Raw genomic sequence first — 26,044 nt, 5'->3', positions numbered from 1 at the left:
AAAATTAAAACATGCCATCAGGGCAGAAATATGGAGAAAAAGGTGGCATTATAATGCACATGTTCAAAAGAAGAAAAAAAAGCCATCTGTGCAGATAACACCTGTGACGACACTTGCGCTACTGTACTTACTGTAATAATAATATACAGTCAATGTGTACAGCAGAAAACATTCCAAAACACCAGACGTACGATAATTATCGTATTTGTACGATAATTTACCACCAAAACCAATAGCATTTGACCCTCTGTCTGGTACGATAGTTTGACACTGCCCAGAATGCATTTCGGCATTGACAGGAGAAAAAGAAAACTCCGCTCCATTTCTCCTCCAAAGGTAACTGTTTACTTTCTGTTTAGTTTGGGCTCTATCTATGGTTATATGGCACTTTATAGTTTCAGTAGTCAAACTTATCTAGTAGTAAAAACTAGTTGACCCCCAATATGCAATCGTTTTTTCAAAATAACGCCTATTTGCAAAGATACATTTGGGTCCGACCATCTCAGCTCGTGTAAGCCGGCTGCAGAATGGTCTGAGGTGGATAACTTTATCGTCTGAGACGGACGCAAGTGGCACTCGCTGGAGCTCATGAGAAGAGGAGATTTTTAGCTCCAGAGGGGAGGTGATGTACTGTAGCAAGCGGCCTCTCGACGGGCGGACAGGTCAAACCGGGACAGACGGTCGGCGTACGGAGGTAATGTTCCGAGGGAACATTTATTGATTACTGTGTATTAAAATCGCCACAGGTGTTATTTCTAGATTTGCGGGATTTTATGTGCGCGTGCCAGAACCAGTCTAGAATGCAGCTATGTGTGGGGAAAAAAAACAAAAAACAAAAGAGAATCCTAATTGCTACATAAAAGTCCCACATATTAATGCAAAGTGGTGTCTAACCTGCATCATGCTCTTTAAATGAGGTTAATATGGGTTTGATCATTAATGACCATGTCACCGCCAGTCTGCAGTTTTGAAGAAGAAAAGAAATACTTGTTACAATTTATTACCTCGACCAAGGGGGTTATGTATTTGGTCAGGTGCCATTTGTTTGTCTGTTTGTCAGCAGGACTATGGGAAAACTACTGGGCCGATTCTCATTAAACTTGGTGGAAGGGAGTAGCATGGGCCAAAGAAGAAGCCAGAGCGGATCTGGATCCAACGCACAAACAAGCAATTGGCCTTGATGGACGTCTGCACTCTCCGAGTGGCCTTCTAGTTTTAGTCTGTGACCATGCCACACAGTCAGTCCATAAATGTGGAATAATAAAACAATGGTAACATCCATCAACGATCTGCAATCTCCAAATGATCATTTCGATTTTACAGTGAGAGTGCATCAGGATATTACAATCTACTCGTTCATAGCATTTAGCTACTATTTGTAAAGAGGTTGTGCACAATTTTGACTGAACAACAGAAAGAAAAAAATAAGATCCCAAAAATCGAATTAGAAATAATCATTAAAGTGGAAACAGCAATGTGTATTTGGGCCTCTCTCTCTCTCGCTCTCTCTCTCTCTCTCTCCATCACTCTGGGTCATGACTGTGTCTGAGTAAGGAGATTAAGATAGCATGCGTCAATCCAGGATTTAGAGAGAGAGAGCGAGAGAGAGAGAGAGAGAGAGAGAGAGAGAGAGAGAGAAATGCTATCCTCACAGAAAGGCAACAATACTGGTTGCATTAATATGATTGATGATCTATATTGCTTAATGCCTGGCCTGCTTTGTCCTGTAATTATTACAGTGTAATAGATACATTTCATCTGTAGCTCGTGGATGACAGGTCTCTCTGCACTTCTGCTCTGCACAGCTATGATGCAACATGATTACAGTTAAGGAGGGGCATGGGGAGGAGGGGGGTGTTATGACAAAAGATTTGACCAAGCATCCCTGTTATGTTCATTTTTCACATAGCATAGAGGCAATTATTGAAGCATCACTACTGTAACTGTCACCGCTGTCACTTTTCTGCAGTGCGAGCAGGGGGGGGGGGGAATCTTGTCGGTATAAATAAATAAGTAGATACAAACAAGAAAACAGTCCAATCTAAACAATCCAAATGAAGGAGCTCTAACAACTACCAAGTCTTCTTCTGCAACTTTCCAGACAGCTCCAATACCTGCTCTAATGCCCCAGTAACAGCTAAGAGGCTTTTCCTATAGGTAACAGCAGTGGGCCAGCACTAAAAAGACAGTGAGCAAAGTTTCCTCTCCAAGCAATCTGCACTGCGTTCTAGGGCATATACCGGTATGCCTATAGGCTATAATGAAATTGGAACTGAAATTCAATTAAATTCCATTTCAATCATGACAGACTTGTAAGACATTTTAACAATCTTTATTGAATCAGAATAGACATTTTGAGTATGGCGTATGACTCCATGATGTGACGCTCCTCTTGCTATGAGAGAGGGGGGCATCAGTGCTGTATGAGATAGAAAATCCCCCCTAAGGGGATTTGTTTTCAACAGGAGTCATGACATTGGTGGTGATCTGGGGAGGTGGTGGGGTGAAGCTTTTGCTCTGGAGATGCTGGATGAATGCGGGATGCTGGCACGAGGTGAGTGATGACTGCACAAGTGTGATTTAAGCTATGGTGATGGGGGCTTTATATAGTACCAGGAGAAGGGCATTTATGATGTCATAACTGATGTCATTTGGGCAACAGACGTCACCCTGCAAAGGTGACGTCATAGAGAAGGTGACGTCGGAGATGGTGACGTCATTTGGTGACGTCATTTGGGCTGAGGGGTATGACAGCATGGGGTGTCTATGCCTTTTTGGTCTTCCATGATTGAAATTCAGTCTAAGACTACACAATATTGGATTATGTTATAGGTGAGAAAAAAATCTGCAATTCATGTAGGCTATGTCTTGATGGAATGATGGCTTGCAAGTGTGTAGCCTACACGGCACTTGACTGCACCCTGCGGTGAAGTCAACATTGTAATGTGTGCAGTGTGCACCTCCAGGCAGCTGCCTTCTTAACATAAGTCGTGTTTCCATTACTCTCAGAAATGCGCAAAATCTAAATATCGCAATAGAAAGTGGGTAATGGAAACACAGCTATAGACTAGAGAGAGACAATAAAGAGGGAAATATTTCCCTAAAACTCAGATCCAGCTGAGCCGGGTCACGCACCGAGCTCACAGCAGGTCTTCTTGTGCAAAAGTAGGCTAAAAGATGAAGTAGGGGTAAAGGCTAGGAACCGTTTATTCCTCAATATATTCTTTCTGTGTTATGCAACTCAGTAGACTACATCTGTGTGTAATCCACAGAGGCCTCTATAGTTCATTATGGTTTGCCCCTGCCTGAACACGTGTCCCACACATGACACAATACATGCGTGTTGTTGTTGATACAACGCATCTCCATCCGCCCCCTGCGCACTGTAGTAGTCCACAGTGAGTGGCAGTGCAATGATGTGGAAAGGCCTCACACAAAGATTACCGCTCAGTGCAACAGATGGTGCGTTCTCCTACCCTTCCTGCACGCGCGCACACGCATGCATGCACACACACACGCGCACGCACGCACGCACGCACACACACACACACACACACACACACACACACACGCACGCACGCACACACACACACACACACACACACACACAATATGGAATATATTACCTTTTTCTTGGGTGGCATGGCGGTTGAAGCGATCTGCTAGTTGCTCGGTTATGGTTCACCTGGCTGCAGGAGAGGAGACATGGACACGTGTGCCAGCAGATTGGCTTTCACCTCTCAAAGCATTCGAGTGGATTTATCCCAAACGGTCCTTCAATGATTAGAAAAACGCCGTTGTTTAACCGCGTAAACTGCGCGTAAAAGGGGAGATGTACCGTTTCCAAAGGAGCCGCGACGCGCATGCAGCCCGGAGAAGACACACAGACGAGTGACGTGAGGGTTTCACTTCAGTCTGTATTGTGAGTTTAGTAAGTTACCCTTTCCCCTGAGCCCTACAGGCATTAAAGGCTTATTTCCCGGCGTGGCATCTGTTGCTTCGCACGCCGCTCACTCACTAGCCTACATGTACCTCAGGGCACTCTGCAACGAACTACATAGGCTTCTACACAACACAGGTGAGGTGAGGTACTGTCTGTAGGTGTCCAAACCGTTCAGTCTGTCCGTGCGCGCTGATGAACGCTGAGAGTGCATAAATGTGTCATTAATGTTGTTGACTAGTTGCTACTACATCCGCTAGAAAGAGGACATAAAGGCTAAATACTATTATTTCAAGAGAAAGAAATAGTTTTTGTTTGTTTGTTTATTTTTTTATTTGTACCCTACAGCTATACAGGTAGGCATAGGCTACAGTACTTGTCTGGTGTGTTATGATCACCCTAATGTATACTATCCATCAAGTAGCAACCCCAACACTATTACACATGCTGGCCCCGAGCTATCCCGCTAACTCAGCAAGTGACAGCTGGGAACTCAGTCACCCCAGCAGTGATTTCTTTCTTTCTTTCCATTTACGCTCCAATTAAACCCACATCATGACATGGTGGAACTCATTAGCTGCGAATCCATGCATGTGTATGAAACCCACGTGTAAATGTACAGGTAGACGGTCCTACATAAATAGCACAAACCATCCTTTAAAGCAGTGGTTCCCAACCTTTTTTTGTCTTGTGTACCTCTTGAGGTTTTTGCCATGCCAATAGTACCCCCTCACTCATGTGTGTCGATGATTCTCCTACATTTGTTCTATTAAACTCACATCAACCTTTTAGTCAGGATAATATCTGATTATTAAATGTAAATCATTTAAATAACTCCCCTTTAATACAATTCTGACAGTTTTCAATTGGAAAAAGTCATCAGTTTTACCAAGATTGACCTATTACTTGGAATATTGTTTTTATCATTTTGGAAGTAAAATGTAATCCCCAATCATTCCAAGTACCCCCTGCAAGCTGCTCAAGTACCCCTAGGGGTACACGTACCCCTGGTTGGGAATCACTGCTTTAAAGGAATACATTCAGAATACATTCAGGCGGTGTCGACATCATCGTGGTCAATGGATGAGCGTGGGGGAAATCCCCCCACGGCCACACATGCACACACGGCTACCGGAAGTAACGTGACCCAACTATCTATAGTTCCCACAACAATGACAATTCTAAATGAAACACAGGTGAAACTTGTTAGTCCATGTGACACACAGGGAGGTTGCAAACAACTTAGCAGCCGCGGCCTTCTCCAAAACAATTGAAGTCGTTAAGAGTTCCAAAACAAAAACAGACAAAAACAGGCACACTGTGAGTAAGAGCTATTATTTGTTGCAAATCAATCAGCTGTAGTTAAGATTTGCTCTAAATGGCGGCGTAAATATAGATCTTTTTGGAACTGTGAAGAACCGGTCCCCACTGACTTCAGTTGTTTTGGAGACGGGCTGGAGGGAGGTTGCCAGCACCCCCCTGTGTGTTATACAGACAAACTTCACTTGTGTTTCAACTGGCATGAGGGGGAGTAGATGATGGCAGAATTTTCATTTTTGGTTGAACTGCAATGTTTTTCGGTCCATTTGGCACCGTGGCCTGTAGCCCAGACAGCCAGGCAGGCAGGGCAGGCAGCAGCAGATGGGCGATGAGGGGAGGCACTCAGATCTCCAGGGAGGCTTTGGGAGCGGAGGGACACACATGAGTGGGTTACATAATGGAGAATGGAAAAGAAAATATCCGGTGCTGAGGTGGGCCGGGCCGGGCCGGGCCGGGGCGGGGCAGTGTGGGGCGAGGTGCTGTGAAGCTGACCTCAGTGGGTCAGAAACACACAGACATACAGATACACACTTAAAAACACTTCCCATACCTATTAATATCCTATCTATTTCACTGTTGGAAAGGCCACTAGGGCAGGCCACTATATGAGCACTACGGCAGTCTCTCTCTCTCTCTCTCTCTCACACACACACACACGCACACGCACACGCACACGCACACGCACACACACACACACACACACACACACACACACACACACACACACACACACACACACACACAAATACAAGTGTGTGTACACTGTATACGTCTTGCTGCTAGACATTTGATCAAGTAGCACATTTCATCCTTATTTCAGTGTGTTTTACACCAAGAAATAATCCTATCAAGACAAAGCCCAGCAGCTAAGTCAGATATTTTTATCACCTGTTTTGTTTTGGGATTTTATGTTTATCTTGCTTCTCGAGTGCTGCAGTCTACAAAATCAAGATGACAACAGGAGAAAAGGAGGCAATCATAATTTAAGATATATTATGGTGTTGTGTTCTATTCTATTCTGGAGTGTTTGAGTAACACTAAAATAATATATCACACAGATATCCATATAAGGTTGTCGATGCAGGCATACTTCACCACAAGATTCCGCAGCACAACACTTTGTCTCAAAACGTCACTCACTGTAAACCCAAGGTTCCAACGTTTTAGCCCATGACCCGGGAGTGAACCAGACTGGGCTTTTACCAAATCTGCTCTATGACATGCAGGGCCGTATGCAGGGTTTTGTAAATACCGAGGTCATTGGTAGATACGGCCATGATGACATGTCAAATCCCCTCCAGCAAGAGGCCACTCTTAGCACCCGGAGCGCCAACCAAATAGGCTACCCAAATGATCTCCCGGCCGCTTACTTTCGCTCACTCTCCGCACAACATGTGAAGCTATTACATAAGAGAGACTGATCTTTCCTGCAGTACTGAAAGCAGCTCTTCATGAAGTAAATGAAGAAGCTAAGAAATCCAGTGAGTAATTGACATGCAAGTGCCATGCACCTCAGCAGCCCACATGGGCCTTAAAGTCGACGTGAACCGGAGGCGAATGCAATAGCACGAGCGTCGGAGACTGAAAACAAATTGGGAGGCGGACCATACGTGTCGATGATTTGATTTGACAATTCTGTCGACTGGCTTTGGCATTGGTCAATCATGGCGTGTTCCACCCCCAAATCGAGTGGGATTCAGCGTGTTGTCGTGCGGAGCGAGTGGGATCCGCGGAGTACCAGGCAGCCACTTGCTTCGTGCGGAGCGAGCGGACAATCTGATGCATGGGTGCTGCCCGCCCGCCTGAAATCTCCGAGGGGAGACCCCTGACTACCACGCTCTCAAGCGCGCGCCTTTTACGCTATTTCCGTAAATACGATATTCCTGGAATGCGTGTTTTAACGAGCCAGTTACATTTCTTTGCATTCTTAGAGATTATAGTTTTTGTTTTTTGTTCATGTTTCATGCAATTGGCCAAGTAGTAGTTAGTTTATGGGATAGGAACTATGACAGGCACTAGGCGCCATTTTCTACTTCATTTGGAAGAGAAAATTATCCTGAAATGAAGATTTGATTGACAGCTGCATGTCGTGATATGATTGGTTGAAATGGGGTAGAAATGTGATAGTACTAGGTGACGTCAGCAAACTGTAGATTAGTGTTATCAATGAAATCTGGAAAAATGAATTCTTTATGTGAAAAAGTGTGAAAAACTAAAGGAATTTGATTTGTTTTACTTATTTTTTGCCTACATCATTAAATAGGTGCACTGCATACCCAGGTATTTGAACTGAAAGAAAAGAAAAGTCATTTTTGGGTTCGGCTCGACTTTAAGCTGGAAGTATACCTCCAGAGTCCCGCATGGACTGTCGCACGGAAATGAGAGACACGGAATCCTGACGAGAAAACGTTTGGAGCTTTTATACTCTGTGCAGGTTTCTGCTCGCGGAAGTGAGCGGGAGTTTTGAAAATTCCACTTTGTCCGCCCAGCCGCGTCCGCGTAGTTAGAAAATGTGTGGTGTGCACGGCCAGGTGAAAACCATCCGCACGGGAGCCTTGCGGAGGGGCGTGTCTGCTGATTTGACGTCACTTTTCCGCACAGACACTCGCGGTCCTCGCCGATGCGGGAAGCATAATTCCAGCTTTAGGAGGCACTCTGCATCCATGGTTGCAACTGTGTAGCCTAAAAGTCCAATCATATCCTCGCCCAAACTCAAGTATCATGCAGAGTATAGGCCTATGCAAGTGTTTTTACCATAATCTACAAATTAAGTGTAAAATGGGCAATCATACTCTGACTCTATTTTTTAAATTGTAATAACACAAACACAACATTCAAAACATAGATTATGCTTTCAAATATTTGAATTACTTGAGCTGCACTTGACAGACACTTGGATCGGTGTTAAATGTGGACACACAACACAAAGTGGGTGCAAGTCAATTTATCAGGTGCTCCCATTTCTATTATTGTATATTCAACTACAGTATTTCCGACCAAAAGACTGATACCATATTAACCTGATACAGAAAGGAAACAGCTCATATGATGCACAGCACTGCATTACATAACACACAACCCCACAAGAGCGTGTATAGTGTGCGCCTCTCTCATCTCACCCCCTGCCCCACTCCCCCTGAACACACACACCACGTGCACATGTGCTGCTGTCACACATACAAACACACACCTGTCTCCAAGCTTTTTACAGGCACGCGCACACGCGCGCGCGTACCGAACGTCCGATTGTGACAATTATAACAATGTTAAAAAGATACCATTAACATAACGTTTACGACCTCTTTCGTCTTGTCGCAACCTCTTTCACCGTTTCGACCGGTGTCGGTGTGTCAGGCGATCGTAGCGGTGATGCCGTATTGCATAAACGTTTTGTTTTATGTACTATACAACTTGTGTTGTTATGTTGTTCTTGTTATCAGGCTCTAGCTAACGTAACCTCGTGTCAAGCTAACGGCTGCACAGAATTTTTTTTGGCGCACATGTTTCCGGTAGACTGTTTGCGTTTCCTTGGTTTACGCCCCCGGGTCCAGGAGCGGTGGAAACCGATCCAGACTACTTCCTAATGGGGAGACTCAGCATATTTTGGCCCCTCCTGCTCCACACTCACCGATGGTGTGAGTGATTTTCACCATCAAAGACAGCATCCTTTGCTGGTATAGACATGTTTTGCTCACAGTCTTGTCCAATCAAAACTCATAAGAGCTCACATATTAGCACATTGGATCAAGGAAGTGAGCAATTTTCTATAAAGGAGGATGTTCCCGAGGTCCCAACCTGAGCAAACAACTCTGCAGGTCAAGCTTGTTTTGAATCAGCGTGGTGCCAAAACGCCGCAGGCTGAAATCCCTCAAACTCATCTATGTTCGTACAGGCAAAGATGACAAGATTCCACTAGAGGGACCTCTCCGACGAACCCCCGCATCCAAGACCTCGGCACCAACATCGACACAGATAAGGCAGATGAGAATAAAACAAAACAACAACACTCAAACTGAACTGTGCCTATACAGCCGCCCCCTCCACCCTCCTCCACCACCACCGATACAGCCAGAGACGCAGTACTCACTCACCCAGGAGACATTTTTGTTCTTGGGCCCTTTTGACATGGCTCGCTGGCGGTGGAGCGGGGCCCCACTCCCGATCCCTTCCACTCGGCGTCCTCGCGCACACGGCGAGCCCGGGCCAGCTCAGCGGCAGCTGGACGGGCATGGAGGCATGGAGACAAGGCTTTTTTCGTCTGACTTCCTCCACCGTTCCCGGTGCCAACAACCCTTACCGGATCAATCTTACATCTGCCTGGAACGCCGCCCTTCCAATCTCACCCGGCTAAACGTGCTCAAAAATAGACCCAAGAAGGAGGAGGAGTGGGAGAGAGAGAGAGAGAGAAAAGGATAACTCCAAAACTGCTGGCAAGTTGCACTGTCAGAGGCAGAAATAGAACACGCAGAAAAGTTCCGCCTTTCCTCCTGATGCCTGCCTATCCCCCCCCCCCCCTCTCGCCGCTTTGGGTACATAATGTGTTTGAACCCTGCATGGAAACGCTGGCCAAACATCTGGCCGATGCCCCTCCTCGGTGATGCCAGAGGTTGGTGCCGGCGAGCGGGGCGAGCATGCCCACCCCAACAGCTGGGACTGGGAGAGGAGAGGTTTAAAAGAACGAGGGGAGAGGGATAGGAGAGAGAGAGGCAGAGAGATGGCAGTGATGGTGAGAGCAGGGGAAGAACGATGGAGGGATGAAGGGAGAGGGAGGGAGGGAGGAAGAGGAGGTGGTGGTGATGGTGGTGGTGATGGAGCGGAGGAGGAGAGACGACTGGAGAGGGCCGGTCGGTGTGGGCGGAGCAGCAGAGGGCACGTCGGGGCGGCAGGTTACTCCTCCCCCACTGTGCGATTATGTAAAGACCAAATCATGTGGGCTCAGGACGTGGAATTGGTTATTGTGGGAAATATATATTCACCGTGACTTGCTCAGTCTCTGCCGTCTTCTCTACTACAGCAGCGGCAGCACTGAGAGAGTGGGAGGGAGTGGCGGGGGCGGAGAGAGAGAGAGAGAGAGAGAGAGAGAGAGAGACACTGCATGTCTATACATACTGCATGTATGGTTTTGATTTGGAATCACCATCATGAGACCGGTGAGCTCCCTGCCTGTGATTGGTCAGAGGGAGACCGTGAAGGAGGGAGGGAGGGACTGAGAGGACGAGAGCTTGATGGTGTTATAGATAAATCTCACTCTTCGCCAAATCCCAACCTCAGTTTGACCCTGCTGCTCCCTGCTGCCGAGTCCCAAAATCATAAGCTAGTCAGCAACATTTGAATATATTGCACTCACAGGTTTGAAAAGGTTATACTTTCAAAATGTAATCAACTACAGATTACAGATTACCTGCTAAATTTGTAATTAATAACATAACCCACTGGATTATTCACACTGAGAAATGTCCTGTTACTTTCGCTTTACTTTATTCCCCAAATCCATTGGGGAAATGAATTTGCAATTTAAATAGTCTTACCAATGTACAACCATAACCGAACATTTCTTCAACTTGGGCAAAATTCTTGTTTGTTGCTACAGTACCATCTCAACCTAAACACCTCCTCCCTTCAAACATGCTGTTTTATTCGACAACTGTAATCAGATTACTGCACCCCCATTAGGGCTACATTCAATCCACTGTGCTCTTTGCATCCTATAAAAAAACACGGTTGGCCAGCCTAGAGAGGCTGATGATGGTCCTGCTGCACAGAGACTGCATCTATGTTTAACAATCCCACCGCCTCCAGTGAAGGAAAGCGCAGTGTGGCGAGGCAACAAGTCAATACCTGCTTGTTACATTTACCAAATCCACAGGATTCAGCATCAAAATCAATGTCCATTGTGGCTCTGTATGGATCGGTGCTGCCTATAGATTCACTCAACAATAGTGAGCCACTGCAGCAAAAAATCGAAATAACCCAAAATAAGAGCATCTTTTTGTGTCACTTTAGTGCTGTAGTCTGCACTAGAACTAACTGACAGTAAAACGGAAACGGACATAGAACCCGAAACAACCGCTGCTATTAAATGCAAAATTGTGGTATGAATAAATCAAAATGTGGTACCTGCGAATCTGTCAATCACACCCCAGAATAATGATACATTATTGAATATAACATTGTGAATATAATAATCAGATCAGACCAGAACTCTGCAGACTTCCATCCATGGTCATGTTGTGAGACAGAGGGCATGATTCAAAACTGTCAGGTTCACTCCTCTCCTTGTCTTGTCTCCTCTCCTACACCCAGACAGACCTGAAGACAGGTGACAGCAGCTGGGCATATACACATCAGGAGTCAGATTCAGGACAGTTAAAATTTGTAGTGAAGCAGGCAAGGAGAGAACCTCTGATTTTGCTTCCACCCAGTCACTGTTGATTCACATTTGTACGCTTTCTCCATCTCAAAAAGCTTGTTTTCAACCAGCTTTGTATCATTACAAAATCAGTAGTATATCCTGGCTGTAAACAGTTTTGCAGGCATTCATTTAGTTTGACAGTTATTGAGAGTTCATTTGAGTGAAGTTGTGGGCCAATGATGTCATTCATGCATAAATGACACCACTGTACTGTAAATATATATATTTTTACAGTAACTAAAAATATATATTTTTGATTAATATCAACTTCTCTAAGCTTTTAGTCTAAAGTTACAAAAGGTAGCACTGAAATAGCCTTCTTAGACTGAGGGCATTTGGGGTATCCGGTTAGGCCCTGTGGAATACAGGCTAACATTTGCATAATGGAGCTAACGGCTGTGTCCTGACCTGATGGGAGCTGTTGGCCTGACCCGGTTCTGACAGAACTGACCCGGTCCTGACAGAACTGGCCTTCTCAGCAGCAGCTAAGCAGGGGACAGTAGGATGTCTTAAGACCCTTCTTAGAGCCAGGTAAGCACTTAAGGTAATCCAGCTCTGTCTCCTGCCAGCAAAGGCCCATATCATGGACCCCCACCCCCACCCCATTCACCAAAATGTGAATTGAACATTACATTACATGTGGTTTAAGCAGGACCAGTCGAGTTTTAACAGGGATTTGTTATTCTTGCCATAAACTAAGCTGAAATAGGTGGTGTAGAGCGTACAATGTGCAAATTGTAGCCAAGTAAGAGATGTATCCAAAACCAAGTGGTGACTTTGATTGATTCATCTTTTTTAATCTCAGTGCTGACTGAATGCAGTTGGCATCATATCACATCGTGTGATGTAGCAAAGTGAGAACAACAGATGAGTTGTGCACTTGCAGAGCATTAGACTGAAGGGCAATGACAATTTGTCATTCAGTGTTTGGCTGAGTGCTTCTTTTCTATCCAATGACTTATTTATATCTTCATGTATTTTGTGTATTTTTATATATATATATATATATATATATAAAGGCAAATGCATTTGAATAAATATGACATTTGACAGCCCAGTCGCCAGATTAAAATGTGGGCATTGTACGTTTATAGAATCCACGCAGCTCATTTGAGGATGTAGACTATACTGCACTATTGATTTTATATTGCCTTTTAACTTAAAACATTGGACTAATACTGTTTTCATTACACATTGGTTTGCTAGCCATTAGTTAGGTTACTGATTGATTGATTGATTGATTGATTGATTGATTGATTGATTGATTGATTGATTGATTGACACACATACAGAGGTGTATGTGTCTTAACTCTGAACCTAAATTATTTAAACTAACAGTAGTCTATGTATCTGTTCTCTGATGAGGCAGAGCCCGAAACATGTTGGCAGTCTAGTCCGAATTCTTTTTTTTTACAAAAGGTAAGTGTGCAGTCTACTAGGCTACTTATGTAGGGTTTAACTGGATTGTTGACCTGCAGATATCAATATTTGTATGTGTGTGTGTGTGTGTGTGTGTGTGTGTGTGTGTGTGTGTGTGTGTGTGTGTGTGTGTGTGTGTGTGTGTGTGAGAATTACAACCATTTTTGTAGATATATTATATTTGAATTCCTTTAATATCCACAAGCATTTGCTGGGCTTAGGGACTTTCTTTTGCACTAAACTGTTGTGTAGGCGAAATCAATGACAGGTAACCAGGTCCCACTTCCTGATGTGTCGTGGCTTTTTAGCACTTTTGAGCCATCGCCGCCCTTTGATTGGCTAAGCCTCTTTGCTATAGCTTGTTGCTGAGGTTGGCACAGATACCACGCAGTGTATACGTGTTAATCTGTTGAACAGCCTATTGAGTGCTGCCGCGGGCTGATAGTAAGCCTATTTCCTCTAGGAATGTGGGTATGATAGGGTCTTCTGCAGTCTGCCTCACCACACACAATGCACTGAGTCAGCTTTAGCAGGACTTAGACGGTGAGAAAGGGACAAGGAGATAGACGGAGAGCAAGGCACGACAGAGGGGAATGAGAGGCCGATCCAATTTCGTGAGAGAAAGGCAAGAGGGGAAAGGAAGAGAGACAGCTAGAGGAGAGGAGTGGGACTGTCTGTGAGTCACTGTCCTGCCTGCTCCTCTGTGTCATTGAGAGGACAGTCAAACCTGGCCCATAATGAGATAACTGTCCAACTGTCCTCTCCTGGCTCCTCTCCTCCTCCAGACAGCTCCGCCAGGTCAGACGCTGGGAGAAAACCCTTCCTGGACCCAGAGGTGGGGACTTGGGACTTGCGACTTGGACTCGAGTCGCACTTAAGTCTCGCACACACAGTGACTTGAGACTTGACTTGTGACTCGTCCTCAAAAGACTTGAGACTCGACAAAGACTCGAGATTTGGGACTCGCGAATGCTTATTTTCTTAACATTAAGGAAATGTCTACTAATAATAATGTCAACGAATCAATGCTAATAGATAAAGGAGTGAGGATAATACAGTACATGCTTTGAATCTTTTTTTTTTTTTTGCCAAGTGTCTAAACAGATCGGATGGCATGCAGCAGATGATCGAACGCTCATCCATAAAAGACCCCCCCCCCCCCCCCCCCACCCTTTAGCCAATCGGCCAAACAGAAAACCTTCACACACCTGATCTCCCTGCAAAATGCCAGCCCTCTGCCCCTGCATTTCAAAATGTGTCCACCCCCCATGCCCCCTTTTAGCCACTTGGCATGAACTTAAGCACACACCTTCACACACACACACACACACACACACACACACACACACACACACACACACACACACACACACACACACACACACACACACACACACACACACACACACACACACACACACACACACACACTTGGTCTCCATGGCAAGAGCTGCTGATCATAGCTAAAAATGACTTGTGAGCACCTCTACCTGGACCACACACCAGCAGCCTGAACTCCAACAACTCTAGTCAGCACCTAAATCACATGTAGAACAATCACCTAGTCTGGTATGCAATACTGCCTAAATGGCGTAGCCTACTTCTCTTCACGGACACCATGCGTATGGTATGGAGCAAGATGATCGGTGATGAGATCAAACTGTTGCCTCTGGGAAAATGACGCGGCGGGTTTGGGTTGTAGCTAGTGCTTTTGATGAAGTCCAGTGTAGCCTACTGAAATCAATACAGAGAGCTGTTGTTTGACCACGCCACTGTCTGTCCTGATGAACTGCAGCCCAGCTGAGCAATTGCAGGCAGTTCAGAGCCAATAGAGTGGTTTTGAGTATGAGAATGGGGCCGGTAGCAAATAACAGGTTGTAAGCGTCACAGTACACTGTAGCTGCTATTACTGTGCTCGCTTCCATACTGCAGACATGGAGCAGAATGCAACGGATGTCTGGCATTGAACGTGAATGATTGAGCATCCTCACTAGTGTCATTCTTAAGAGTCAACGTATGCACAGGCTATATTGGATATACACACTGCAGTGGCATATATGCAATTACGCTATCTGTCATTCATTTAACACTACAGCTCTTTATACTGTATGTTATTATCTCTCAGCCCCCTCCTTTCCTGTCAGAAAACAACTCCACTGTTGCTATGGGATCAAAAGGACAGATGCTGCTGCTGCAAGTGATGCTGCGATGTAGAGCTGAAATTATTAATTGGTGAATCGATTAGTTGTCAACTATTAAATTAATCGCCAACTAGTTCGAAATCGATTCATCGGTTTGAGTGCGTTTGTATCGTTTTTGTTTTTTAATTTAAAAAAAAGCACAACTTTCCAGCTTCTTAAATGTGAATATGTTTTTGTTTCTTTACTCCTCTATGACAGTAAACGGAATATCTTTGGGTTGTGGACAAAATGAGACATTTGAGGACATCATCTTGGCAGCAGGGATGCAAAGTCATGGATAGTGAAAAAGGTGACAGATTCCAGGGAAGACACAAAATCATACACTTAAGTGCCCTATTTTGGGATGAAAAAGGTGACCTAAAGGTGACTTGAATTTGCATCCCTGGGCTTTGGGAAACACCGACATTCTTCACAATTTTCTGACATTTTCTAGACCAAACAACGAATCGATTAAACGACACATTAATCAATAATTAAAATTACCGCTAGTTACAGCCCAACTGCGATGGTCAGTCACTTACATAGGTGGACTGCACTCTCCGCCAGTGTCCCAGCCCACAGCAATACATCAAGACATCCAGCAGAGGGGGGGAGAGGAGGGGACAGGCTGGTAGAGCATCTGGGGGTCGGTGTCCTCAGGCCAGTGTCCTCATGGCACGGGTGAGCCACCTGATCGCCAGCAGTTCAGGGATCCCCCTCCCCCAGAAAAACAAATTAGAATAACCAACTCCCCAAGTCCACAGGTTCTTAAGTTCCGTCCTCAGTCAGATGAGTCCACGCAGCGGCGTCTCACAGCGTCTTCCAAGTCCCGCGCTCTCTCTTGTCCAATCAGCACTTATCCCAAATCCAGCGACTCCCTCTGAGACATGCACACAGTCCAGTGTGTGTGTGTGTGTGTGTGTGTGCGCGCTCACCTCATCTCAGCAGGGGGGGGCGCAGGTGGGACTTAATCTCCCATCGCTGTTTATTTACACTGCACCCTCTCACCTCCAACCACCTCTCCTCACCCCCCCTCTCTCTCTCTCTGCCCCTCTCTATCTGTCCTCACCCTGTCGCAGCAGAACACTGACACCCCCCCCCCCCCTCTCTCCCTCCCCCCCACCCGCCACTCAGCTCAACAGCCCCTACCGGCAAAAAGCCTGACCCTGCGTGGGCTTGAGACATAAAGTAAATGTCATTTTCTTCTCTCTCTCTCTCTCTGTGTGTCTCTCTGTCTCTGTAGTCCCCCCCTCAGAGCGGTCCAATCACAGCAGCTCCCGAATCGCCCCACACATCTGTCTGGCTCCTACGTCCCCTCCCTCGCAGCCCACCCCCCCCCCGCCCCCCAGAGAGAGCTGTGGAATCAGCTCCAGATTCAGAGTTTTTTTCCCCTCTGTGCGTTTTCCTCCTCAGCCTCCAGCTGTAGCTCCTCCCAATCTCTTCCCCTCTCCCTCTCTACCACACTCCTCGATCTCAAGGGTCCCCTCATCAGGGGCGTTCCCACTTACCTGAGTCACTCTTTTCACTCATGTAGTGACAGTGTGTGCATGTCTGTGTGTGTGTGTGTGTGTGTGTGTGTGTGTGTGTGTGTGTGTGTGTGGGGTGGTGTTGCAGCTGAAGAACACTGCTGCTCTCTCTCTCTCTCACGCTCTCTCTCTCTGTTGCCATGCTGGAGCAGGTAACATTCCGCTAGCGCAGGAGACACACAGCCTGAATTCAAATGCGCCTCCAGCCCCATAGATTTACAAAGCCGCACCCCCCCCCCCCCCCCATATCTCTATCTGCCCTCTCTTTTCCCCCTCTATCTCATTCTCTCCATCTCTGTCCACAACGTCTGCCATCTCCCCCCCCCCCCCCCCCCTCCCATGTTTCCTTGTGAGTATAGGCTGACGAGGCACCGGGGATCATTGTCTTCTCTTTTCGTTCAATATGCTGACTGTGAAGTTCAACCTGAATCAATTCATGCAAAGCCTCTCTCAGCATGTGTGAGAGAGGCATTTGGTGCTGGAGGGACTCTGGATCTGCCTCAGAGAACTCTTCATTTGTCACAATGTGGCTCTTACAGACTTAGATGAGAGGAATAATATATGCAGGCTGTTGCTGGTTTGGGAGCACTTATGTTTCCTTTGATCATTTGCAACACAGCCTGTGTGTCACTGCGCTCTCCAGCCTGCGAAAATGACGTCATTTTTATATCAAAGTGAGCAAGTGGGCAATATCTGTCTGTTTGCTGTCTGTCTGTTTCAATTTTTGTCCCACTGATGATGTCACAATGGTCTATGACAGCAGCGGGCGAGCCTAGAGTTTCAGCCCCCAAGGGGGCCGGAACTCTAGTAGTGCAAAATAGCCACAAGAACAGCAGCTGCACTAATGCTTTCTGGGAGATGATAGTATAAATCATGAAGGAGTGGAAGGATGATCATGGCTGTAGGGAAATTCGGGGGTAATTTCAGTTCCCATTAGCACTTTCATACCAGTTGATGAAAGCAGGCCTGGGTACCTCATTCAGCTACGGGTGAGTAGGGCTCAAGTAACTCATCTGTACTCTCAGTAGTGTCCCGTCATTTGCTGTGTATATCATTAGCAATGTCTTTTACAAATCAGCCTGCTCAGTGCAGCAGCAATGCATTTCAAATGGATATGAACTTGTTTTTTTTGTTTTTTCCAGATTTTTTATCCCATTTTTATCCCCCATTAGTGCTAGTTTTAATTTATTTATCCAGGTTGCTACTCCACCCTCTGCCGATCTGGGGAGAGCCGAAACTGACTCCATGCTTCCTCCGAGACATGGGCAGTTAGCCAGCCGCTTCTTTTTCACCAGACAGAGGAAGCTTCACCGGTAGGACATAGCATGTGGGAGGTTCACGCTATTCCAACCAGTTCCCCTCCCTCTGAACAGGCGCCCTTAACGAGCAGAGGAGGAACCACATTAGCAACCAGGATATTGCATGTTTTGATGAAGGGGGTTCCTATATGAAGGAAACCCCCGGGAGGCACGGGGAGAACATGCAAACTCCACCCAGAAAGGCCCTTTTGACGACCCCACCCGGGCGGTGGGCACTCGAGGACATGCGGACGGGCACGCATTCCCTCAGCGTTCACAGCGTCCCAGGTGGGAATCGAACCCAGGACCTTCGAGCTGTGAGGCGACAGCGCTTACCACTGCACCACCGTACCCAAGGTGGTGGATATGAACTTGTGTTTGATATTTACTCTATTTATCACTGTGGGCGTAGCAGGCTTGCTGTTTTTGTTTTTTTTTGTTTCCAATTGCTTTCCTGTTTGCTTTGTGGGAGAGACAGCAGGTGCTGGATTGGCACTTCCCTTACGCTTGTTGTCCCGCAGCCCTGGCTCATCCATCGGTGGGACAAAGACCAGGTGGCTCTGCGGGGTGTCATTCTGTCAAAGACGTGTCCTGGTGGAGGACTGCACTCTGTGATGTCACCGTGGCATCCTGCATTGATACACATACACACCAAGGTTACACTCCAGTGAGTTATACGTCCATGGCATCACGGAAAGCTGCAATTTTGCCAGAGCCAATGGCAAAGTGTGGAATTATTTATCTCCTGGCTCTGGAATAGATGCAAAAATATGCTGAAAATTAATGTTGCAAGTGAAATTGTTAAGTGTGAGAGAGCGAGCAGTAATCATACTATATGTATCTCGTAGAGTCTAGGCAGGTTGCTGGTAGCCAAAAATGGCAACTGGTGGGCTTCTAATGGAGAAGCATTCCTCAGGTTGTCCCCATTCTGATGAAAACCTTCCTAGCCCAGGTGCAGAATCTAACATTTTAAGGATTATACTAGAGGTCTTGGGAATGTACTTACCAAAGAATGTGTGCTCAGGAACCAAGAAGTGCAGTATTGAGTGTGAAGTTATTTGGATGAGCGCATTGGCCTGCTAACTGCATTAACCTGTATCAAAAATGTTCACCTCAGAATAAAAAGAATGTACATTTATTTAATACAGTGTATGGTTGTTTGATAAAACTCAGAATATTTTTCAAATATACATACAATACAATAAAGTCAAATACATGTTTTCTCAACCGTTTTTGTAGTGTGTCTACAGATGTGGCAAAGATAAGAGATAAATACGAGTCAGATTCAAGCACGTCATACAAAAAGAATGTGGCTCTCTGTGTGCTCCAGCAGAAGCACCTTGTTTGGTTTTCAACCTTGAATCATTTTTTACTCTTTGATTTGGATGAATGGGGGTTTCAACTCTTTTGCAGACACTTCCAACAGACACTTTCAATAATTGCTGTTCCTCATCATAACGCCACCTCGTCCCCCCCGCTACGCACAAACTGACTGTGCCACCGTCCACAATCCAAGAGGATTGTTTCATGGACAACAGGAGGCGCCGCTCCTCCTCAGAACATGCTCTGCCTCTTGAATATCCTCAGCCTGGTCAGGAATGTAAAGTAGACAAAGGTGAGGCACACCAGTAGATTTTTCATCGGGTACAAGATGGGCGTTACGTAACCAAACACGGCAAGCAGAGCTACTCGAACGATAAAGAAGGGAAGGTCTTGCAGGGCAAATCCAGCAGAGGACAGCAAGGGGTTCTGAGGCGTGATGACCAGCCTGAGGGTGGACAAGAAGGCGAGTATGTAGACGGGGAACACCCAGGCCGAGTAGTAGACCGAGCGTTCTCCTGCCACTCTCACCATCTCCACAGTGTCCAGCCAGAACAAGAAGCTCTCCCCAAACTCCTCTGCCCTGCTGTCCCTGGCCCACAGGAAGCGGAGCGGGCCAGAGGGGGCGCGGGGGCGCGAGGGCGAGGAGGAGTACAGGTAGGCGGCCCTGGCTGCTCGCGAGGTGACCGCCGAGCGGCCGGGAGAGTCGTCCCCCCCCTCCTGCCGTCTCCCCGCGGCCGCGCTGCCGTTCCTGGCCTCCGGGTGGCCGTGGGGCGAGCCGTTCTGCCCCCTGTCAGGGTACAGCTGGCCTCCTGACACGGTGCTCACCTGCTCCAGGTGGGTGAGGATGGGGATGGGGTTTGGCATGTCAAGGTCAGCATCCAGGCTGTCTGCTGGAAACGACAAGAGCACACAGGACCCTGATAACCATAGGGTTATGGCTATCTCAAGGAATAACTCTGGCCAGTTTCAACCTGGAGCCTATTGACTCTTCTTTTTCCATCACATCAATTCGTTTCAGACCAAAATCTGGATAGAGCTTCATACGTCTTGCTTGCCTCGGTGAGCAACTCCCCAATAGTCCTATAGAGCCAATGGAGCCAACTAAAAGCACCCAAAGGATGTCTTTTTCAACACATTGATAGCTACTGTTACTACATGCTGATACAAAATATATATATATACTGTATATAAATCAGTGTTTCCCAACTTCAGAGCCCAATACGTTTTCATTCTGTCTAATAGGGACTGATTTAGACCTGGGACGCAAGGTGAATGTAATGAACTACCTGGGAGGATAGAAAGCCAGCTGTAATCTAGGTTCTGATGACTGAAGTTGGGTTGCAAATGAAAACAATCTTAAGTCATGCCTTTCTTTTATTGTTTTGATGCTACCTTGGCCACTGCTTTAGTACAGTACTTCCTTTGTTTAGTGGTGGAAAATAAATAGTGAAAGCTAGGTCACAGTTAAAAGGAAAATGAAATACCAACATGTCTCATTCCAGAGTGAAATTTGGTGCTTTTAGGGCTGAGTTGTGGAGTGTCCATTGGACTTACAGGACTGTATTAGAGAGATGCACACTCAGGCAAGCAAGATGTAAGTAGCAGAAAAAGATGGGACAGTAGGTTCTAGGTTGAAAATGGTTATGCAACTACTCTATCAACCCGTAATCACTGAATCAATTAAAGGCACACTTCATCGGAAAAACATAAATACATAATTTTGCACATTATCTCACTTATCTGAAAACTGTCAACAGTTTTGCAGACATTCATTTAGCTTGACAGTTATTGAAAGTTGATTTGAGTTAAGTTGATGTTAGTGATTTCATCGGAAGGCACTACTGAATCATTAGGTCATTCATTATTAAGTCCTCCGATGACATCACTGGCATCAACTCCAAATCAAAACCAAATCAACTCTCAATAACTGTCCAACTAAATTAATGTCTGCAAAACTGTTTATAGGTTTCAGATGTGTGTGAGATTAAGATCATGTGCAAAATAAATCAGCATTGTTTTGCGGTGAATTGTCCCTTTAAGTTCGTCCATTCTCATGTGAAGTCAAACTATGAGGTGTAAAACTGAATACAATGATTTGACACATTGCGTGAACTGTAAACACTTCAAATACTGTGAACATACGCTTATGTGCCACCTACAGTATAGTGATGCAGACAAGCCTTACATTGTGCAGTGAGATTACATGAGCGAATCCTCTCTATGATATCCACACAGATGAGAGAGAACAACACCAAGGAGACGGGCAGCTCAGTGAAGTGATCCAGCCGGTGATCTCCATCCACCTGCACCTATGTTTGAAAAATGCCAAAGAAAGAAAGAAAAAATGTAACAACAACAACAAGAAAATGCAAAATTGATCTGATATTCAAAGATCCTGAGGGATGAAGCAGCAGAAATGAAATTGAAACTCCTCTTTATAGCATTTGGCTGCGTTGAAAAAGATAAGCGCATGCGTTCCAAATTTTATGAAGAACCCATCCAACATTATTACCCCTGTGATAAAACACATGAAGATGTCACTGAATGCCCTTAACACAAAATTAAGAAATATTAGATGCATAAACATGCCTGACAATTTTTGTGGCCAAGTCTTCATGGTCAGATGTTTTATTTATGTTTTTGCAAGTAAAGGAATAAACATGAAATATTACACAAGTACATACTGTAGTCTAACTTGTGTGTTGTGTTGGGTTAATGGCCAACCTGTTATGTTCGCTGTGGGTTACTGAATACCCCAGGCTCATGTGACAAGGGGCAAATTTCCAATTTTTTTTTTTTTTATATATCTTAAGGTGTTTAGGTCCATCTTTAGGTGGGAACTTGCCCACTAATACAATAAATACTGAGTAAAAGACATGAAACTTGAGAAGCGATCATTTTCTTGTTGCTGTGGAGCAATGTGCCGTGTCAGCCGTCACTCAGTGAATAATTACGGGCACTCTGAAAGCACATTCTCTCACACAAGGGGGTCATAAAATGAGCCCTGTGCCACAAATGGACTGTTTGGAACAAATATGCCTCTTGAAGGACCCCGTCGGAGCATGACCAGGGAACATAACGTCAACAGATGTTTTTCACTGACAAGAACGATCAGTCTTGACGACGTTACCTTGGAGCTGGCTAGCAAAATAGCGAAGCACGGTAACGTACACAGAGTGAGATAGGCCAACGCTGTGGGTCTCCTGAAAAGAAAAAAAAACAAGTGCAATCCGAGCATGATCAATAATTGTGTTCACTTTCAGAAGCCAGTCTATCTCTCCACTCTATCTAAGCAAAGTTCAGATCCTGCACATATTACTTTACATAATTTACTGTTCCCTATATTTTACTTTTCTTGTCATTTTTTTGGTGACTTCCCCCCATTTTTCTCCATGTTGTGCTCTGTTGTAGATTCTGTTATCTACATTAATTCAGTTGTGTCAGCCCCTTCTATCTCATCTATATACTGTGCCTTTCATTACAGTGTTTGTTTCAAGCTTGCGTCTATGTGTTACTTATCACTGAACTAAAGTACTTGACAGCTCCACTCACCACTGTGTGATGTTGGTGATGACCCTGCGCCGCTTCAGGATCACGTATTTGAGAGGAAGCCACACCAGCAGGGTCACAGAGGTCACGTAGGCGACAGAGGCGACCACCACCAGCCAGTAGGCCGTCATATCCGCGCCTCTCACGTCGCGCATGAGGCCGGCAAACCTCTCCATGACCACCAAGAGCGGCACGCCGAGGGCCGCAAACTGCAGCACTTCGTACAGGACGAGCTTGACCGTCTTCCCCGAGGGCATGGTCCCTGAATGCCGCGGGTCTGAACCCAGTTACTGCCCTGAGGTCTGCTTCAGCTTAGCGCTAAAGACTCTCACAAGCATCTCCCACGCATCCCCCTGTTGGACTCTTGCACGCTGACATTGCTTATACTGCACTGGAAGCCCTATTCTTTTTTTATTGCGGAGGTAATGAGGTGGTCATGCTTGCATTTTTATGGGCTCACAAAGAGGAGCACTCCTACCTCATAACTTCCAAGGAGAAAATTACATTGAGACCGTTCTTGAAATGTACACAAGCCAATTGTGGAAGAGAGGCGACTCGGCTCGATCACATTGAGACCTGTGTCTGCTTTCAGGTGAACACTTAGGCCACGTTCACACTACACTACAGGCAAATCCGATTTGCTGCTAAAGTCATTAATCATCACTATCTTGATTGGTTTCCCAAATCTGATTTGGGAGTGTGTCCGCACTGCCACAAATCTGATTTGGGCAAGTGTTCAAGTCGGATCTGTGTGTCCAGACCTACATAGTGGTTTGGGACAAGTGACACAAATCAGACTTGCAGCATCCAGACTCATAAAACCAATCTGGATAGACTCATTAATAGGTCATTAAAGTTCACAAATCAGATTTGGCCTCCTAGTCTGAACATGGCCTTATGGTTAGATGAGCAGAACAAGTCTGTATGCCGCCGCCAACAATCAAATGACAGTCTACATCCATGTCTGACCAGACTCATACAAGCACAAATACCTTGAAGCCCACGGCACAGTGGTGTGGCCATTCAACCTTATGGCACTTTAGGCAATTGGGTTACCTCAACAAAACGGCTAATCGTTTGGAAAATGGTCCTCATCCTACCCCTAATCCAAACCACATCCTCCCAGCCACTCCCCCTACCCACCCCTCGAACCTAGGGTTATTTACCAAAACCCGGTACGGCTATTAGTACCGGTACCTTTACAACCGGTACCCGAATTGCAACACAGATTTAGGTGCCTCATTTTGGTGCCATGCACAAGCTGCTGAGTGAAACATCCGCCCTCTGTTGCTCCGAAAACCGGCGCCGCAGGCACCTTCACTAACATTATCGTTTGGAGCGCGCCGCTTGAAAAATATTTGAAATTTCGGTTCTGGCCCCGCCCCGCCCCCTTCCTAACCACAGCCCTTCCACCACCCACATCCCCCTAGCCAGATGGACGTGAGGTCACAGTGACCTTGAACTTTGACCTACAAAATCGAATCAGTTCCTCCTTGAGTCCAGGTGGAGATCTGAACAAAATTTGAAGAAATTCCCTCAAGGTGTTCCTGATATATTATTTAACAAGCATGGGACGGATGGACAACCCGAAAACATAATGCCTCCGGCCACGATATTGCCGGCAGAGGCATAAAAACTAAAGTGATGGTAGTGTCGAATTAGCAATTCTAAATAAATTTCTAATTTCCATAGAAATCACCTAAAGATTTTCACAAGCAAGAGTTCCTAGACAAACAAAACTGTCTTACCTTATTTTATGTGTTACATGACATGTAACTACAGCTTTCCATCTGTCTTGATGGGTCTCTGATCTCCATCTAGTGGCAAGGCAGAAAACACAAAAAGGGCCACTCATCAGTGAACTCCCTGTGTAATACTGATTATTATTATTATACAGCCTATGAAATGCCCTAGCTTATTATAATAAATCAATAAGGAAATCAGATCAATCAAATTAAACAAGGACATATGCAATATGCTGTACATTTGGCCTGGTTTTATTGTGAATACCAATTCATAAGTATGGTTAAAAGAGTACATACAAACAGCAGGGTACAATTTTAGACAGAACCTTTACAATAATGATGTTCGTTTAAAACATAAAATCAGGCAGCATCTCATCCCTGTACAATAGTTACATCGGGGCTGCAGTCCATCGCCGTCTGTGATGCAAAGAGGTGGTGCATTCGTGGTGAACTGGCTCATGGTCCCATGGTTCCAGAATAGCTGCTACTTTGATATTTTCTGCCCTCTTTCACCCAACACATGGTTAATACGGTCTGATTATACAGTTGGCAGCAACCAGGAAACCAAGTCAGAGCTCTGATATTGCAACTTAATCGCCCAAATCAGGTTCTGGAGCGTAGAACGGCCACTGGTTTGCAATGTTACAGTTACCAAGCTTAAGTAGAGGGGTGGTTTGTAGTCTTAAGGCGGCGCGGCCACGGCAAGGACTAGCACATTTGACGGCTAATTTCTCAGAGAAATTGAAATGACACAATTCTACAGTCAGAATCTCACAAGGATTTGCCCTTCAACTGCAATTAAATACAAATTTGAAAACCTGCAACTCAATTGCTTCATTAAGCGTAATAATGAATTAATAATGATGAGAATAAATCAATATTACACAAACAGGAAAATGCAACGTTAACAAAAAATACTTTTTTGCTGTTTCAGTGATCTTCGGCAGGTCAATCATTATTTATGAGCATGAACTCTTTCCCAAAGACAAAGACCTTCAACATAAAGAAGCTAAAGAGAACCCAGAGAATCAAGACTGTCAAAATGTGCTTCCATCTTGCAACATTTCCTATGTACAGAAAAGTGCAACGACAAGATATTTGTGGAACGTTTGATCTTGAACGCATTATGTTTAAGATTAATGCCAAAACCCAAATAGCTTATTGAGATATTGGAAATGAGATGTAAACAAATACTGATTGTACTGACCAAGATCACAGAAACATCTAATTCTTTGTGTAGAATTTGCTTTAATAATAGTCATGTTTGAGGAAGGACCATTTTGAAATGTATGGGGAGATATCAATCAAATTTTCACATCATTACTATTTGAC

The 26,044-nt window shown here is 45.4% G+C and overlaps 2 protein-coding genes across 2 annotated transcripts in view; both read right to left on the bottom strand.

Annotated features, from left to right (window-relative positions):
- The window catches only part of LOC310792030 (voltage-dependent L-type calcium channel subunit beta-3-like), a gene marked incomplete at both ends in the record, with an annotated part of 49,958 nt that extends 34,097 nt beyond the window's left edge, over positions 1–15,861 (bottom strand). Inside the window, one exon of the mRNA XM_083653713.1 lies at positions 15,814–15,861. Coding sequence (XP_083509839.1) covers positions 15,814–15,861 — 48 coding nt within the window. The remainder of the gene's footprint in view (positions 1–15,813) is intronic.
- Positions 15,862–19,649: 3,788 nt separating this feature from the next.
- Positions 19,650–23,224, bottom strand: tmem236 (transmembrane protein 236; the record flags this gene model as incomplete). The annotated part of the gene is made up of 4 exons (XM_083653717.1): positions 19,650–20,308; positions 21,604–21,727; positions 22,549–22,621; positions 22,971–23,224. The coding sequence occupies 4 exons, from the start codon at positions 23,222–23,224 to the stop codon at positions 19,650–19,652; spliced, it is 1,110 nt and encodes a 369-aa protein (XP_083509843.1).
- Positions 23,225–26,044: the final 2,820 nt, after the last annotated feature.

This window comes from Poromitra crassiceps (assembly GCF_964638095.1).
Source record: "Poromitra crassiceps genome assembly, chromosome: 17".
NCBI lineage: Eukaryota > Metazoa > Chordata > Actinopteri > Beryciformes > Melamphaidae > Poromitra > Poromitra crassiceps.
The sequence above is the reverse complement of the archived record's forward strand: the minus strand, read 5'-3'. Positions and strand labels throughout refer to the sequence as shown.